This window comes from Petaurus breviceps, unplaced genomic scaffold (assembly GCF_028583685.1).
Source record: "Petaurus breviceps papuanus isolate PSGF00001 unplaced genomic scaffold, PetGlider_PUasm1.0 90750, whole genome shotgun sequence".
NCBI classification, from domain to species: Eukaryota; Metazoa; Chordata; class Mammalia; order Diprotodontia; family Petauridae; genus Petaurus; species Petaurus breviceps.
The window spans coordinates 13,479,952-13,494,138 of record NW_027187335.1 but is presented as its reverse complement, the minus strand read 5'-3'; the positions used below and the strand labels follow the sequence as shown (position 1 = coordinate 13,494,138).

The following is a 14,187-nucleotide window of genomic DNA, read 5'->3' as shown; positions in this document are numbered from 1 at the left end:
AGACAGCAGGTGCCATCTAGATGCTTACAGAGCCCTAAAAAGGAATTCTTTTCCCTAAGGGTAGTTGGAAGAGGGAGACTAAAGCAATGCAGAATATGGTTGATAACTTTACCAAAGGTGTAGTTATGTCAGGAAAACCATCCTCCAAAGAAGCTGGCTATCAACTCCCTTTGGGGGTGAGAGTAGGAAAGGTAAGTTCAAGAGGAGGTGCCATGATACGAGGTTCTAGGGGTAGGAATGTGACCCTGAGTGGAGGAGCAGAAGGAGGAGCAGAGTGGATGATCTTAATATACAAGGGTTGGGATTGGAGAGTGAAATAGGGTGGTAGGGCAAAGAAAACACCTTGACTGGGAATATGGTGGTGCCATCCACAGAAATGGGGAAGGCATGGGGTAGGCAGAAAGTGAAGATGATAGATTCAGTTTCACAAATTAAGCTCAAGGTATTGGTATCATGCGGATCATATCCAGCAGGTGCTTTAAGTTGAAATTGAGAACCCTTTTAAATATTGGGTGGAAAGTTATATCAAATTATGGACTAGTCATTTTGGAATAAGTATTTGTGAATACGTATAAAGAGTAATGTGGGAAAAGTAGGCTCTGCCAAATTGCAGACTTTTAAGTAGAGGATACAAGTGCATGTTTTAGACCATGAACAATAGGGAGCCATGATGGTTTTTGAGGAGTGTCTTGGTTACCTGTGCACCAGGAAGACTACTAAGTCAGTGACATAAAGAAAAAAAGACAGAAAATAAATGACCATAGCCCTTACTGGCCATGGATTTAATAACTCTAATGTCAGAGAGTTATTGTGGTATAGTAGAAAGAACACCAGATTTCTAGTCAAGTAATCTAAGTTCAAGTTATTAGCTATGTGACTATGGACAAGTTGTAACTACTATGAACCTTGATTTCTTAAATTCTAACTCTGAGATAATATTTGAACAATCGATCTCACATGGCTGTTATTCAGTCATTGTTATGTCCAATTCTTCATGACCCTTTGGACCACAGAATGCCAATACTATCCAACAGGTTTCCTTATCAAAGATACTGGAGTGGTGTGTCATTTTCTTCTCCAGTAGATTAAGGCAAACAGAGGTTAAATGACTTGCTCAGGGTCACACAACTAGTTAAGTGTCTGAGGCTGGATTTGAACTCAGGTAATTTTGACTCTAGGTCAAGCATTCTATTCACTGAGCCACCTAATCTGATGTGTAAACCTTAAAGCAATTTAGATATTTAGTTTATTAAATCTAGAGTTATGATTACAGGTTTAACAAGTTGAAATGAAATATGGAGAAAATATAGTCAGAGGATAGATTGTAATCAATGAAGAGCCTTGAGAGTGACATTTGCTGTTTAATCTATTACGTTTATTAGCCATTACTAACAAAGGCAGCAAGTTGCCTTTTGAATAGTATAGAAAGAACCCAGGAAAACTCATAAGCTGAAATGAAAGGAGATTGATAGCATCAAGAAATACAAGACAAAGTTTCACTCACTGTTGCCCAGTGTCTTTCCCTTGTGTTTTAAGAAAATCATTTCCTAGCAGCTGCTTTCATTGCCTAGTCAATGCCTGTAGATGTTTTCAGGATTGGAATCGAAGAGAGTATATATGGCATAGTTGTGAACAGCAGAAATAGACACTTGGAAGAATTTGCTGTATATGAAGAAATAAGACACAAGCAGTGCAGCAAGGTGCTGTTGGGCAGACTTGGCTTCTCAAATAAGGCAGAGTCTTCTCCATTAACAATAGGTAGCTTTGCGGATGCTGGATACATAGCTATTGGGTTGGCAGGACCTCAGCAGGCGTCTACTTGTCTTGCAGAAACTTGGGGAAGTGGGTTGATAGTAACCAATGCCACAGCTAGATGGTTTTTCCGAACCAGTCACGCAGCAAGCCGGCTGAAAAGAGGTGAACTTGCATCCATCCCCTTTGTAGGAAGGGGGCACACAGCGAGTTGGTTGGCAGGAAAGAGAGGTTCCACAGACTGACTTACAGGAATTCTGCACAGAGCATTTGGGTTGGTAGCTGGTTGGTTGGCAGACGTAAGACATATAAGAAGGTGGCTGGCAATAAAAGGACCGGAAGGACATAGGAATGCAGTAAGTTTGTTTGTAAGAACTAGGCATACAGAACGATGGCTGACAGGAAACAGGTGTGCAAGGAAATGGTTGGCAAGAGCTGAGTAAGTAGACAGGCTGATAATAAGTTGGTCCACAGGACTGGCCTTCACAGCTAGGTTGGCATGGACTTATCTGGCAAGGAGTTGGTTGGCATGAACTAGACATGCAGATGGCTGGCTGACAGGACGTCTGAGGACAAGAACCAGATTCAGAGCAGACTGGCTGGCAGGAACTGGGCTCACAGCCTGTTGGCTGGCAGCAAGATGATGTACATGACCCAGGTGCACACACAGCTTCTGGACAGGAAGCTGGTCGGCAGGGAGTGGAATCACAAGGTGACTGGCAGGAGTTGGATTCAGAGCAAGGTTGCGGACAGCTGCTGACAATGCAAGCCGACTGGCCACCATTGGCTTCATAGCACCTAGCACTATTACAAATAGGTTGGCAGACAAAACCCACATAAGATGTTGATGGAAGGTAAGTTAGTTGGCCGGATATGGGCTCACAGCATGAAGGTTCAGGGCAACTCAAGTTGCAGCTAGATGGTTGGCAGTTTTCTTGGCAGGTAACCAGTTGCCATGTTTTGCCTTGGCAGGAACTAGGCAGGTAGATAGCCTTTCCATGGGTGCCACCACTGGAACAGAAGGGGATGGTAGGTGCAGATGGAACAGCCTGGCAGGTTCTGAGATAACATCTCTCAGGCATAGTGTTCTGTTGGTGGCTAAATTGGTTCAAGAAGTGAATGAGCTGTGTCTAAGGTCCCTTATATCCTGTGGCTTTTATAGTCTATCCTCACTTCATATGGGCACGGTCTTGGGCAGTGTTTCCTTGTTATTGTTTAGGTTCATGTATGTATAAACATCTGATTAGTAAGCTTCATTGGCCTCAGAGGTGTTGGCCCCACTTAAACAAAACTTGTCCGGTGGGTTTGGAGCTTTGGCAGCTAAATTTGGGGCCAAACTGCTCTAGCACTCAAACTAGCTGTCCCATTTAGAGTTGAGTTCCTCAACCTCACCTGAGGAGGAACAGAAGTTGAGCTAACCTCTCATCAGGCTGCACCCCTATTAATACCTAAGTGAGTGTCACTCCCTCCTCCTGCTTGGAATGTTTGCCCTTAACCACTGATGCTGCCTTGAAGCAAAGTATGGCCCCATGTACCCAGAGTCAGGAGGAAATCAGGATGGATCTAATGAGATGCCAATGAAAATGAAAATTCTCTTCCTCTTCTTTCAACTCTTTCTGTTCCCAAGGTCACAGCATTTCAGAATTGGAAGGCACCCTGATGGCCAACTCGTCCAACCAATACCTAAGTGAGAATCTCCTCTATGGAACACCCAGTAAAACTGTCATCGTTCCTTTATTTGAAGGCCTTTCCTGAAATGGAAGGCACTCCCTCCATCTTCTCTTTAAGATTTTTCTAGTTGTTGGCATTCACACTGCACTTTAAGGTTTACAAAGCACTTTACTTAAGTTATACCATTAGATATTCATCACAGCTCTATAGTATGTGTACTGTGATGAACTTCATTCGACAGATGAGGAAACTGAGGCTGAGAGAGTTTACATGACTTGCTCAGGGTTTCACAGCTAACAAATACATGCCTGAGGCAGGATTTGAACTCAAGGTATTCCTGACTCAATGCACAACACAATTTCCACTGTCACCTGCCTGCATTTGAATGATTATCCTTTTATCAAGCCTAATTTTCCACCCACTACTCCTAGCTCTGCTCTCTAGAGCCAGAGAGAACAAGTGAAATCTCGGTTCTATATCACAATTACTCAAATTGCTAGAGAATTTTACCATCCCCCAAAGGCTTCCCTTCTCTGGGTTATGCATCCCTTATTCCTTCAACTTATGCTCAGAAGCCATGACCTCAAGGTCTTTCATGAATCTGGATTTACTCCTCTAGATGCTCCCAAGTTTAGCAATGCCCCTCCTAGAATGCAAATGCCTAAAACAGAGTGCAGGATTCCAGGTGTGGTCTGATCAGACTAGAGTAAAGTGAGACCATTGTCTCCTTATGCCTGTATAGACTCTCTCTGAGGGGAGGATTTCAAAGTTTGGGGGTTACCTGGTCAATGCCTGCATTCTCTTACTCATGCTGAAGAGAGAGCAGAAAGGGCCAAGCTAATCAGAAAAGATGACACAGCTCAGTGGTGCCATGCTATGGCATGCAGAGTGATTGCTCTAAAATCAGAAAGACTCATCTTCCTAGTTCGAAATCTGACCTCAGATACTTACTGTCTGTGTGATCTTGGGCAAGTCACTTAACCCTGTTTGCCTCAGTTTCCTCATATGTAAAAAGAGCTAGAGAAGGAAATGGCAAACCCCTCCAGTATCTTGGCCAAGAAAGCCCCAAATGGGGTCACAGAGAATTGGACACAACTGAAATGACTAAACAACAAAAAGGAAAGACAGGAGAGGATCTTTTGGTGTGTCTGATGATTTCACTCTCTTCACAGTTGATTCCCCTTCCAGAGCCTACCTCTCTTGTTTAATACCCTTAATACCCCATTTAATGTGATCTAACCACTTGAGGCAACTAAGTGGCACAATGGACAAGATCATTGGGCCCAGAATCAGAAAAACCTGAGTTCAAATGCAGTCTCAGACACTTACTAGCTGAGGAACCCTGAACAAGTCACTTAATCTCTGTCTTCTTCAATTCCCTAATCTGAAAAATGGGCAATAATAATAGCATTTACTTCCTCAGGATGTAGTGAGGATCACATGAGTTAGTGTTTGTAAAGTACTTAATGCCTGGGCACATCATTGGCATTTATTACTTTCTTTCTTTCTTTCTTTCTTTCTTTCTTTCTTTCTTTCTTTCTTTCTTTCTTTCTTTCTTTCTTTCTTCCTTCCTTCCTTCCTTCCTTCCTTCCTTCTTTCCTTCCTTCCTTCCCTTCCTTCCTTTCTTTTTCTTCCTCTTCCTTCCTTTCTTCCTTCCTTCCTTCCTTCCTTTCTTTCTTTCTTTCTTTCTTTATTTATTTATTTATTTATTCATTTATTTATTTATTTATTTATTTATTTTTCTGAAAAGATGCTTTCATGGTAAGCAGAGCTATCGCTTCTCTCTTGAAGTGAAATGTTGGAAAACATAGAGTTTGGAATGAGAAGAAAGGACCTAGGTTTGAATACTGGATTTGTTCCTTGCTCTCCCTGTGAACTTCCCTTATCTGGTTTTTTATTTTTTCCTCTGTATGAAGCACCTGCATAAGAGCCCCTTCTCCCCCTAAATGCTGATACTCTTAAGTTCAGCTGACAACAGAGAAGATAATGCCAGATCCAGATCTCCATTTCCTAGCATTACTTTGTTCTCATCATCCTTCCTCTTACTGTGTGGCCTGTAGACCCTGACTGTATGTATGTTCATTCTCTTATTTTTATGAAGGAGGAAGCTGTGATTTACTGAGGACCAAGGACAAACAATATATCATCCAAGGACTCCTTTTATTAGCATGCTAACACTCAGGACCTTCAAACATTCATCATGCATTTTTTTAGGAGAAGTCAATGGAGTAAATTAACTTTTGTCCATCTCTTAAGCCTTTGTCCTTCCAGGAAAGTTCCCTGGACCCTGATTGGGACTTCCAGGCCAAGTAAGATGAGATTATTCAACCACATTATCATGGAGAAGAAACAGTGGTAGACCCCTGTATTAACCTGAAGCATGTAATAACTTTTGTAATACACATTCCTCTTTTCCTGTCCTGTCTTCTCTGAGCCTCAGTTTCCTCATCTATAAAATGGGGAGAATACCTAAGGTGCCCATCTCATATAGTCCCAGACTTTCATGTAATTGATAAAACTTTCTATAGTTTCCTATTGCCTCTAAGATAAAATACAAATCCCTCCTCTAATATGTAAAGCCCTTCACAATGACCATAACCTATCTTTTAGCCCTTACTTCCCATTATTCCTCTATGTGCACCTTACATGCCAGCCAAACTAGACTACTAAGCTGTCTCCTGAATTTAGTACTCCATCTCCTTTCTCTATACCTTCCTACACACTTCCCTCAAGCCTGGATTTCACTCCCTCCACTGTCTCTTAGATTTTTTCAATAATCAGTCCAGGTACTATGAGAGGAAGAGGAGAAATAATAATAATAATAACAATAATAATAAGTAGCAGTAGTAGTAGTAGTAGTAGTAGCAGTAGCAATAGCAACAACAGTAGTAGTAATGGAAATAGTAGACTTAGTAGTTAATAGAAGTAATAATAGCAAGTTTGAAAAATGCTTAAAAATATCTCATTCTATTCTCACAATAACCTTGAGAGGTAGGTGTTATTATCCCTGTTTTACAGAAAAGGAAACCAAGGCAGACAGTGTTTAAGTAACCTGCACAAGATCACACAGCTAGATTTGCACTTAGGTCTTCCTAATTCCAAGTCCAAAAACTCTATCCACTGCACCACCTAGATGAATCTTTCCTTCATCCTAGTTCTTAATGTTATCTTCCTACCCATGTTACCTTATAACTACTTCTGTGTGTGTGTGCTGTGTCCCAATAATAGATAAACTTCTAGAGGACAGGAACTGTCTCATTTTGTTTTTAAATCCTTACACATAGCAGGTATTTAATAAATGTTTCTTGAATTGAATTGGAGATACAGAATGAGCTTTGATTATTCCTATAGTTATATATTCTATTTATAAATATATAATTATCATTATGCCTCTTCCATCAAGAGTGCTGCCTATAGAGATCTTCTTTGGAGGGACTCAGTTCTCAGAGACAATAAAGTATAATAGAGTCCTGGACCTGAGTTCAGGAGAGACTTGGGATAATTACATCCATCATGACCACATCATAATGTTTATATGAGACTCAGACTGGATAACATCCATAAATAATGTGCTATATACATGTTGACTGTTATTCGCTCCTAGCTTTAGAACTGAAAGGTCATCTAGTCCCACTCTATCATTCAACAGATAGGAAACTAAGCCTCAGAGTCTGGTATGCCCATGGTCATACATGGTCAGTGGCAAGATCTAAATCCAGGACTTCCTGACTCCAAATCCAGCATTCTATCCACTATCTCATTACATCTCAATAAGAGATATATGGAATACTTATGGGAAGTATTTCCTAGGAAAGTAAGTATTAGAACATTATTCCCCTATGGACCAGGCCTAGTGGAACTTTATTCTCTCTACTAGCCTTTTATTGTAAGAAGTCCTTTCCAAAGCCCCTGCCCGCAGTGCCATTGACCTAATTCCAGTTGTATAATTCTATTCAAGGTTGATGAATAATGATAAATGCATGGGAATAAGTGACCAGTAATGACAGTAATATCTGGCCAGTTTTATTTGAAAACAAGAGATTTCTTACATCTAAAAGAACATCATGGACCAGAAATACAGGAAACAGGCTTCAAGGGACCCCTGCAGACTTGAAGAAGCTTCTGAAATGAAAAGGGATGGTCCAAGAGACAAGAGATGCCATTCACCTCTCCACAGTTTGATGGCAGCCTGTGACAAGGACACCAGATGCCCTTTTTTCCATGCCTAACTGGGTCTTCATCTTAAGTGCGGGATCACAGTTACAAATTTCAAATAGAGCTGTTATAGCATAAGCAGAATGGGGTAAGGGATGGAGGTGGGATTCAGGCAGGTCCTAACTACTCATCTGGCCCTTGTGAAGCCAGAGGCTTTTCTCTTCATAGATGAACGTTGTTTTCTAATGCCTGGATCTGCAGGATCTGGAACAGCAGCCAGATGTCCTGCCATCCTCTGCTTTGCCAGCAGTTGACTCGCAGGTGGTTGGACTGGTGAGAGTGCAGGAAGTAGTCACAGGACATGTTGGCTCACTAGAACTAGCCTCTGAAACAGCTGGTTTGCAGGGAGTGGACTCAGTGCCATCGGACTGGCTGGAAGTGGACTTTTCACAAGTCTGTTTATGATGGGAACTAGGCTCAGAGCAAACCGGCTGACAGCATGCTGGCCGAGAAGCAACGGAAGTGACACAGGTAGGTCTGCGCAGACATGGCAGGGCATAGCTTGGGCGGTAGCAACTTGGGCGATAAAGGGAAGTCAGGTAAGGTTGTCTGCAGCTTAGAGGAGAAGAACAGATGGGCCGGTAACAAGCAGGGCGATAGGAAACAGAGGTGATGCAAGGTGGCCTACAGGAACTGGGTACATAAAAAGTAGGTCGGGAACAAGGTGGCCGGCAGACAACAGACGCAGAAGACCCCGGTTGGCAGCATAGTGGTTGGCAGGAGGATGGTCTGCAGGAAGTTGACACGCAAGTTGGTCTGCAGGAAATGGGTTCATAGCAAATTGACTGGCAGCGTCTTACTATGTAGCATGATGGTTGACATGAACTTGGCAGGCAGATACTTTGTTGGCAAGGGGTGGGTTGACAACAGACTGATGGGCAGACACTGGGAACACAACAGGAAGGCTCTTGGGTTACACAAGTTGACTCACAAGGCCTGGGTAGGCAACAGATGGTACGATGGCAGACAGGTTCACAGACCAGTGTCACACAGGAAGCTGGCTGGCAGCAACTGGACTCAGAGCATATAGGTGGGCAGCAAGCAGGCACAGAGCAGACAGGTTGGCAGCAAGTGGGCACAGGGCAAGATGGTTCACAAGAACTGGTCTCACAACAAATGGGCTGGCAGCAAGCTTGTACAGGGCAAACAGGCTGGCAGCAAGTGGGCACAGAGCAAGATGGTTCACAAGAACTGGTCTCACAGCAAATGGGCTGACAGCAAGCTTGTACGGAGCAAACTGGTTGACAGCAGCTGGGCTCACAGCAAGATGGTTCACATGGACTGGACTCACAGCAGACTGGCTGGCAGCAGCTGGGCTCACAGCAAGAGGATTCACAGCAACTTGGAGCACAGCTTGAGGATGTGCTGCATGGTTCTTCACAGCTCACCAACTGCCATGTTGGACTTGGGCAGGAAGTGGCCAGGCAGATGGTGGGACTTTCACAGCCCACCTCTGTTGAGCAGATAGAGATGGCTGGTACTATGGTACAAGTCCCAGAACAGCAGCTGCCAGACATCTTGGACCTACTTCTTTCTGAAAGTCTCTAAGCTATAGGGAGGGAGGTACCTGCGTCTGAACATTGCCTTGTACCCTGGAGTTTTTATATCCCGTAAGTCATGGGTTCTTCCCCAAGACACTACATCTTTTCCTTGTTGTTGTTTGGACTGGTTTGCACAGAAACACCTTATTAGAGTGTTTTTTGTTTGCAAAAGAGTCGCTTGTTTCCTTATTAAAATGTTTCTGTTTATTTTCTTGCTAAATGTGTGCCCTCCTTATATTTTAGGTAGTCTCCATGGGGCCTTTTGTTTTATTGGGCTGGTGCTGGTTAACTAGGATGTTACCATGTCTACATATGTGTACACAGATACATGATAAGTGCCAATATTTTTGTAAATTCTCTGCTTCCAGAATGCCCTAATTCATTCCTAGGGAGAAAATATTGATTGTGGTCATTGGACTAGATGGCTTCCTACCAACCCTTCCACACTATGATTCTATGATACTAGAGAGATAGACCTGAGCTCCTTGGTACTACAATTTGTCTGGTAATAAATAGTCCCTACCTTCTGTGTCAGATGAGGTTTATTTTTAGAATAAGAAGTTCACAAGTTGGGCCCAGAGGAAGCAACAAGAAAATTTGTCTCTCCAAACTTGAGGTGGCAGATAGTGACTCAGTGGATTGATCATGGGGCCTAGAGTCAGGAAGATCTGAGTTCAAATCCAACCATAGACACTCACTAGCTGTACGACCCTGGGCAAGTCACTTAACCTCTGTTTTCCTTAACCCACTGGAGAAGAAAATGGAAAATCCACTCCAGTATTTTTCCCAAGAAAACCCCATGGTCTCTGGGGTCTCAAAGTGTCAGACACAACTAAATAACAACAATCCTTCCAAGATTATGGGTGTGAAGCATGACCTTTATTATCAGACCCAGTTGATGCTGTGATTAGCTTTGATAAACTGATTTTTTTTCTTTCTTTACTATTCTTTGTTATAAAGAATGAATTGCTCAGAAGGAAATGAGACAGGACATAGTTGGAAATGAAGATGATATGAAAACAAAATTTATCAATACAACTTTTCACAATAGATTCATAAGTTCACAGATGATTAGGTAATTAAAGATCAGCTACTGCATTCCCTTTATTTTACTGATGGGTGAACTGAGACCCAAAGAACAAATGGGATTATGGAAACCAAGCTCTCAGCAAGAGAAAAACCGAGCATCACTGACTCCACCACAGGACAAGCAAAGTTTTGAAATCATCAAGGATCGGTCCAAGTCCATTAATTCCCCCCCCCCTTTAATAATCACTTGCCAAGACCTTCCTCCCTTCCATTCAAGCATCCTTCAGATTCTCCATCTCCTTCTTGCCAGTTTGTGAGACTGAGTGGCTCCTAACTTTGAGAGTCAGAAAAGGAACAAAAGGTGGAATCAAAGACATTAGGAAATAGACGTGCTTTCTTGGTGTTTTTATCTCAAAGACATGTATCAATGTAAAATTTACCTTTGCTGCTATAATAAGCTGAAGTGAAATGAGAAATAAGCTATGTGTTTCCTTTTTTCAATGCTACTAGGACCAGATATTCTACCTCAAGAAAAAGTCAATTTCTACATCTCAATATGGCACTGTACTTGACTTCAGGATGACCTGGGTTCTAATTGTGCCCAAGGCTATGAGGTCTTGAGAAAATCACTTAAACTCTGAACCACAGTTTTTTCATCTGTAAGATGAGGTTAATTTTAGCACCTCCCTTACAGAGTTGATGGGAGGGACAGATGAGAATTTAATGCTGCACATTCAGTGATTTCTAAGCTTTGTGATGTGTTATCATCTCAGGTCAGAAGTTTTCTCTCATGAAAGCTTTTTGGTTCAACTTTGCAGAGCATTGTACAGTCTTAGGAATATTGGTTGCCCTGTTAAATCTTCCCTCTACTTCTACCTCCACTTCACTTATCACATAGGGTATGACATTTTTAGCAATCATTCAGAATATTCCAAATTGAAAAATCTCCTGCTTTCCTCCCCAAGACATCCTCCTCCCTGTCCTAATACATATCACTGCAAAATAGTGTGTGAGCTTATCCCTCTAATTAGAATCCTGGGAGCAATAAGAATGGATTTCATGGATTTAATTACTTTGTATACATTGGTATTTCTGAACTTTATACTTATGCTCTATTTGTATATGTACTTATTGTCTCCCTTATTAGAATGTAAGCTCATGGTATATGGAGCTTGTCTCTTTCTTTGTACTTGTATGTACAGTGTCTACCACAGTGCATGGCACACAGTAGAAGCATAATAAATACTTGTTGATTGATTGTAGATTGCAGACCTGCAGATAAGGCCTGATTCACATAGATACCTGCAGACTGAGACAAACGTTCAAGGCATAATTTCTCTCTTCTTTCCTCATCAATAAAAAGTATGTGTGTTGGGAGGATATGAGAATAAAAAGGGATGAGATTTCTGGTCCATGATGTTAGATGTTGAATGTGTTTAATTCTGCCCAGCTAAATCAGGATCTTTTTAGCTACTAAAGTCTATTACACAGTGAGGATCACAAAGGATATAGCCAATACAATATAGGAGCTCCCTCTACCCCATCAGCAATGTAAGAAATTTACTTTATTATCATTCTTTCAAAGGGAGTCCCTTTCCTGGGGACCAAGAGTACCATAAGCTAGAGAACAAGAAATGCAGCACTGTGACTCTTGGGTGTGGAAAACTGTACCAGATTCATTTCACAAAAACTCTCTGACTTAGTCATTGGTTTACTTCTTGGGAATATGAGAATCTGGCTTTTAAATGAACGGATCCCAACCACACCAAAGCCAGAATAAAGACCAAAGAGCAGTATGGAAAGAAAGGTTAATAACAACCTCAGATCTTATACCCAGTATGGCTAGATGGTATTATCTGGGATGAAATGGGGTAATCACTTTGGAGTTTTCCTGGAAAAAAGACACACACACACACGCACACACACACACATACACACATACAACACACACACTACCACCACCACCACCACCACTACCCGGGAAGAATGGAGCAAAAATTGGTTTTGTTAAGTTTGATTCAATTCAGTTCTGTATTTGTCATTGTCATGTTCAACTAGGGGAGCTGCCATAGTGCAGTGTAAACTGGGGGACTTGAATTCTTAAACAACCTCTTTGGTTTCTAAAATATGTGACAATGGGCAAGTCACTTAACTTTTCCAAGCCTCCATCTCCTTATCTGTAAAATGAGAGAGTTAGACTGGATGCACTCTAAATCCCTTCAAACTCTCAATCTACCATCCAGCAACTTTAGGTTTACTTTTAAAAAGCTCCTAGTTCGAGAGATGAAGAGAAATTCTAGCTCTTCCATTTGGCTCAGTTTCGAGATACCTATCAGAATCAGGTCACCCTTGGCCAATGCATATGATCACTTTTAGCTGACTCTAGACTTTCCATAAATAAGATAAATGATAGACCCACAGGACATGAAAACTCATGACACACATTGGAAACCCTGACCAAGTATCTGAAACAAGTATCTGAAAGAAAGTGCTAAGAGTGTAAAGAACCCTCTTAGAAAATTCTTGATCCACAAAACCTTACATCTGGAACCTTCACAGTTCAAACTAGCCTTCTCCTAAATTAAGTATCCCATCCTGGCCCTACCAAAATGGTCTGGACTTAGTCTGAGGACCAGACCTTCATACTCCCTCAGAAACTTTAGACCAAACGTTCTTTCTCCCTCAAGCATTTGAATGGAGAGAATGATCATGTCTTTCTCTACCACTTTATGCTTCTAGACTTAATCCACCCAATATACAGAAGGAAGAGCCAAGAAAACCAATTGAATTATGCCAGAATGCTTGAATTTATTTAAAGGTTAGCAAAGAAGCCTGTTTGCACCTCAGAAGCAGCAGAGAGGACAGACAGGAAGTACATCCCAAAGACACCTTGAAAAGAAAGATGTCCTGAAATGACAAGACATTGAACAGGTTCATGAGAATCAAGTCTTGGTAAGGGACCCTCATTTTTCTTTCTTTGGATTCCTTGAGATAGTTTTGGTTTTGTCTTTAAATTTCTCACCAGATAGGTCTTTTTTTCCCCTTAATGCCTTGAATCACTGGATTGGGTATTTAGTTGCATTCCTTCTCTGAATGTGACAGGATCTACAGTGAAAGTGGGAGAGAGGACACTGTCTTTGGACTGAGGGGTGTCCTAGGCTGGAGGTGGAATGGGGAAGGGGTCTCTCCATCGTTTCCATCTCTGGGTTCTCCAAATGAAGATGTGGTCTCTGGGTTCCCTCCAGATGTCTTCATTTCGTATCACACACAGGTGTTGGTTGGCAACAAACTGGCCCACAGCAGCACCCACAGCACCCGGACCCACCACAGCAACCTGACCCACAGCAACCGGAGCCACACCCCCCACAGCCAGAGCCACAGCAACTGCCTCCGCAGCCTCCGCAGCCTCCGCAACCGGAACCACAACAGCTGGAACCACCACAGCCACCGCAGCCGGAGCCACCGCAGCCAGAGCCCCCACAGCCGGAGCCCCCACAGCAACTGGACCCGCAGCAGCCACAGCAGCTGGGTTGGCAGCAGCACATCTCACAGCATTCCCCAGACTGGTCTTGTTGGCAGCCACCACAGCAGTTGAAGCAGTCCGTGGGACAGCAACCCATGGTCCCAGCTGGTCAGGTCTCAGGGCGGCAGCAAAGCCGGAGTTCCCCAAGTCTGACCAGAGTCTTCCTGCCTGTGGCTTTTATATTCCCTCCCCAGAGGGTGTTGGCATGAGGCACAGGATGTTGTCTTTGTTATTATTTATACCCATTTCCAGAGGAAGGGCTTATTAGCTAGCTGTTTATTTTCCAGGCTAGAGTAGCTAAACTCATAAAAGAAAAAAAAATGGAGATGGAGAAGGGGATCATACTTGGTTTGCTTCTAAATTAGGACTCACCCCAACTGCTATTTGTCCAGGGAATAAAAATACATATTGTAAGAGACCTATCATCATCACCAGGTAAACCTCAGCCATCATTAA

At 42.5% G+C, this 14,187-nt stretch overlaps 3 protein-coding genes across 3 annotated transcripts; all 3 read right to left on the bottom strand.

Moving 5' to 3' along the window:
• Positions 1-1,748: 1,748 nt before the first annotated feature.
• KRTAP29-1 (keratin associated like protein 29-1) lies at positions 1,749-3,201 on the bottom strand. The gene has a single exon (XM_069067399.1). It carries the CDS (start codon positions 2,832-2,834, stop codon positions 1,749-1,751), a length of 1,086 nt encoding a protein of 361 aa, XP_068923500.1. The 5' UTR covers positions 2,835-3,201.
• A 4,619-nt stretch (positions 3,202-7,820) lies between these two features.
• Positions 7,821-9,155, bottom strand: KRTAP16-1 (keratin associated protein 16-1). The gene has a single exon (XM_069067749.1). The coding sequence runs from the start codon at positions 9,153-9,155 to the stop codon at positions 7,821-7,823; it is 1,335 nt and encodes a 444-aa protein (XP_068923850.1).
• Positions 9,156-13,459: 4,304 nt separating this feature from the next.
• On the bottom strand, positions 13,460-13,828 carry KRTAP17-1 (keratin associated protein 17-1). The gene has a single exon (XM_069067398.1). It carries the CDS (start codon positions 13,826-13,828, stop codon positions 13,460-13,462), a length of 369 nt encoding a protein of 122 aa, XP_068923499.1.
• Positions 13,829-14,187: the final 359 nt, after the last annotated feature.